Source organism: Lupinus angustifolius, chromosome LG05 (assembly GCF_001865875.1).
Source record: "Lupinus angustifolius cultivar Tanjil chromosome LG05, LupAngTanjil_v1.0, whole genome shotgun sequence".
NCBI lineage: Eukaryota > Viridiplantae > Streptophyta > Magnoliopsida > Fabales > Fabaceae > Lupinus > Lupinus angustifolius.
Window position 1 is genome coordinate 17,214,709 of NC_032013.1, and position 2,336 is coordinate 17,217,044.

Sequence of the window (2,336 nt, forward strand, 5' to 3'; positions counted from 1 at the left end):
AGTAGGGATTATATTTGTAAGTGAACAAAACTGAAATGATAGAGTTGTAATGGCGGCTTGTGTTGTTAATGAATTGAACTAAGCAAACTTGACTATTTAATTTATAGCATCATATGATATTATAAAAAGAATAATATTATGTTTAGTCTATTTACTTGGCAAACAAGGACAATATGTACTACCCAAGAAAACTTTACTATTTATACTTGTATTAATTAAGAAAAGAAGAAGAAATGGATGTGATATATTCTTCTATGAAATAAATTTATGAACCACCATATTTATAGAGAATTATATATTGCTAATTCAATATTAGAGTCGCCAATGGTTAGGGTGTGACAACCTAATCTCTTTTATGGCCGTAATATTGTTAAAGTAATGAATATAAGTGTTCATCATTCTACCATTTTAGGATATACACTACAAGGAAGATTTCAGATCTTGGTGTTTGGGGTTAACCAAAGTAAAAGAAGGAATGACATATTTACATGATTATAAAAGAAGTAAGTTGTAACTAGAATATTCTTGAAACCATTATACCGGTGTTGGAATTAATTTCAACAAAGTCGAGATGACGAACAAAGAATAAAACCGAGTTCTCTTACTTAATTAAACAAAATGAACATAACGAAAATGAGAGTACTAATCTTTCAATAAATTGGCACTGTTGTTAGGACGATTTGTTGAGAGGAGAAAACTCCCAATATAACACCAAGAAACTGGCTTTCAACAAATTGGCGCCGTTGCCGGGGAATTGCTTTAATAATAAAACATTTCATATTTATATGACATTAATCAAATAATTGTGCGTAAACTTATTTTTCTTTCGTACAAATTATTTCTTTTGGACTTTGTACAAAAATGTTAATTATTAAATATATATATTTTAATTTCTGCAAAGATGTACATTATGATTTCTTTACATACTAATCTCCTTTCTTTTTGGAAATAGACAAAATGATTCGTTTTGATCTTAAATTTTCAGATATGGACCAACATGTTGATCTGCAACAAGAAGTTGAGCAATTCATCATAGAATTTCAATCCAAGCTCAATATGGTCCATCAAAAAATTCAAGATCTTCATGAACAAATAAAGCAAACCAACAGAGCAAGTTCTTGGTGCAATATTTGTGCAAACAATCAAAATGTCTATGCTTTCCAATCAACTTCCACTTATCTTGACGAATTGGAGAAAATTCTTGACCAATTCATCCAAACCACTATCAACCATCAACAAAACACCAAGGACGCTATCATAAAAATAGAAGAACAAATCAACAAAAAGATAGTTAAAAGCCAAAAGTGTTACAACTCGAAGTGGAAAGATAGTTGGTGGAGTTGAAAAACAAAAAGGAAGATTAGATGAAAAAAATAATAAAGAAGAAAAAGAAAATAAAAAAGAAGGAAAAGAAAAAGAGACTAGTGAGGTAAGAAAAGAAGAAAATCCATCCTCACTAGTACAGAAAAAAATACCCTACCCAATAGCTCCGTTAAAAGCCAAAAGAGAAGAACAGTTCGCAAGATTCATGGAAATATTCAAAACTCTGCAAATCAACATCCCTTTTGCTAAGGCCTTGGAGAAAATGCCAATTTACTACAAGTTCATGAAAGAACTGCTATCCAAAAAACGGAGTTATCAAGAAAAAGAAATTGTTTCACTCAATGCCACTTGTAGTGCGATTCTTCAAACAAACATTCCTCACAAATCTAAAGATCCAGGCAATGTGACCATTCTAGTTACTATTGGAAATGTGTCCGTAGGCAAAGCTCTTGTCGATCTTGGAGCCAACGTAAGCTTGATGCCACTGTCCATGATGAAAAGAATTGGAGGAATTCAATTAAAGCCTACAAGGATGTCCTTGCAACTAGCAGATGGATCCATAAAATATCCTGAAGGAGTTGCAGAGGATGTTATGGTCAAAGTGGACAAATTCTTGATTCCGGTTGATTTTGTTGTCATTGACAGAATTGAAGATACGGAGATCCCGCTCAGTTTAGGGAGAACCTTTATGAGGACAACAAAAATGGGGATCCACATGGAAAATGACAAATTATTAGTCCGAGTTGGGGACGATGAAATCGAATTTGACATTTTCCATACAATGCATCATCCGAAGGATAATGGGCAATGTCTGCAACTAGATGTTATTGAAGAAATTTGTGCAAAGCACCCTCAACTTGACAAATCCTCGGAGATACAAGAATATAGAGTGGAAGAAGAAATCATCAGACATTTTTCTGATGAATTATTCCTCCACCAAAATCCAAGTGGACCAGCCGAAAAATAATCAGAACTGGAACTGAAGGAATTGCCATCCCATTTGAAATATGTTT

The 2,336-nt window shown here is 32.9% G+C and overlaps 1 protein-coding gene across 1 annotated transcript; it reads left to right on the top strand.

Annotated features, from left to right (window-relative positions):
• On the top strand, positions 1,529-2,290 carry LOC109347030. Its single transcript, XM_019586763.1, has one exon. The coding sequence runs from the start codon at positions 1,529-1,531 to the stop codon at positions 2,288-2,290; it is 762 nt and encodes a 253-aa protein (XP_019442308.1).

Coding starts and splice junctions, on each gene's coding strand:
- LOC109347030 (XM_019586763.1), top strand. CDS start 1,529: ATGGAAATATTCAAAACTCTGCAAATCAACATCCCTTTTGCTAAGGCC.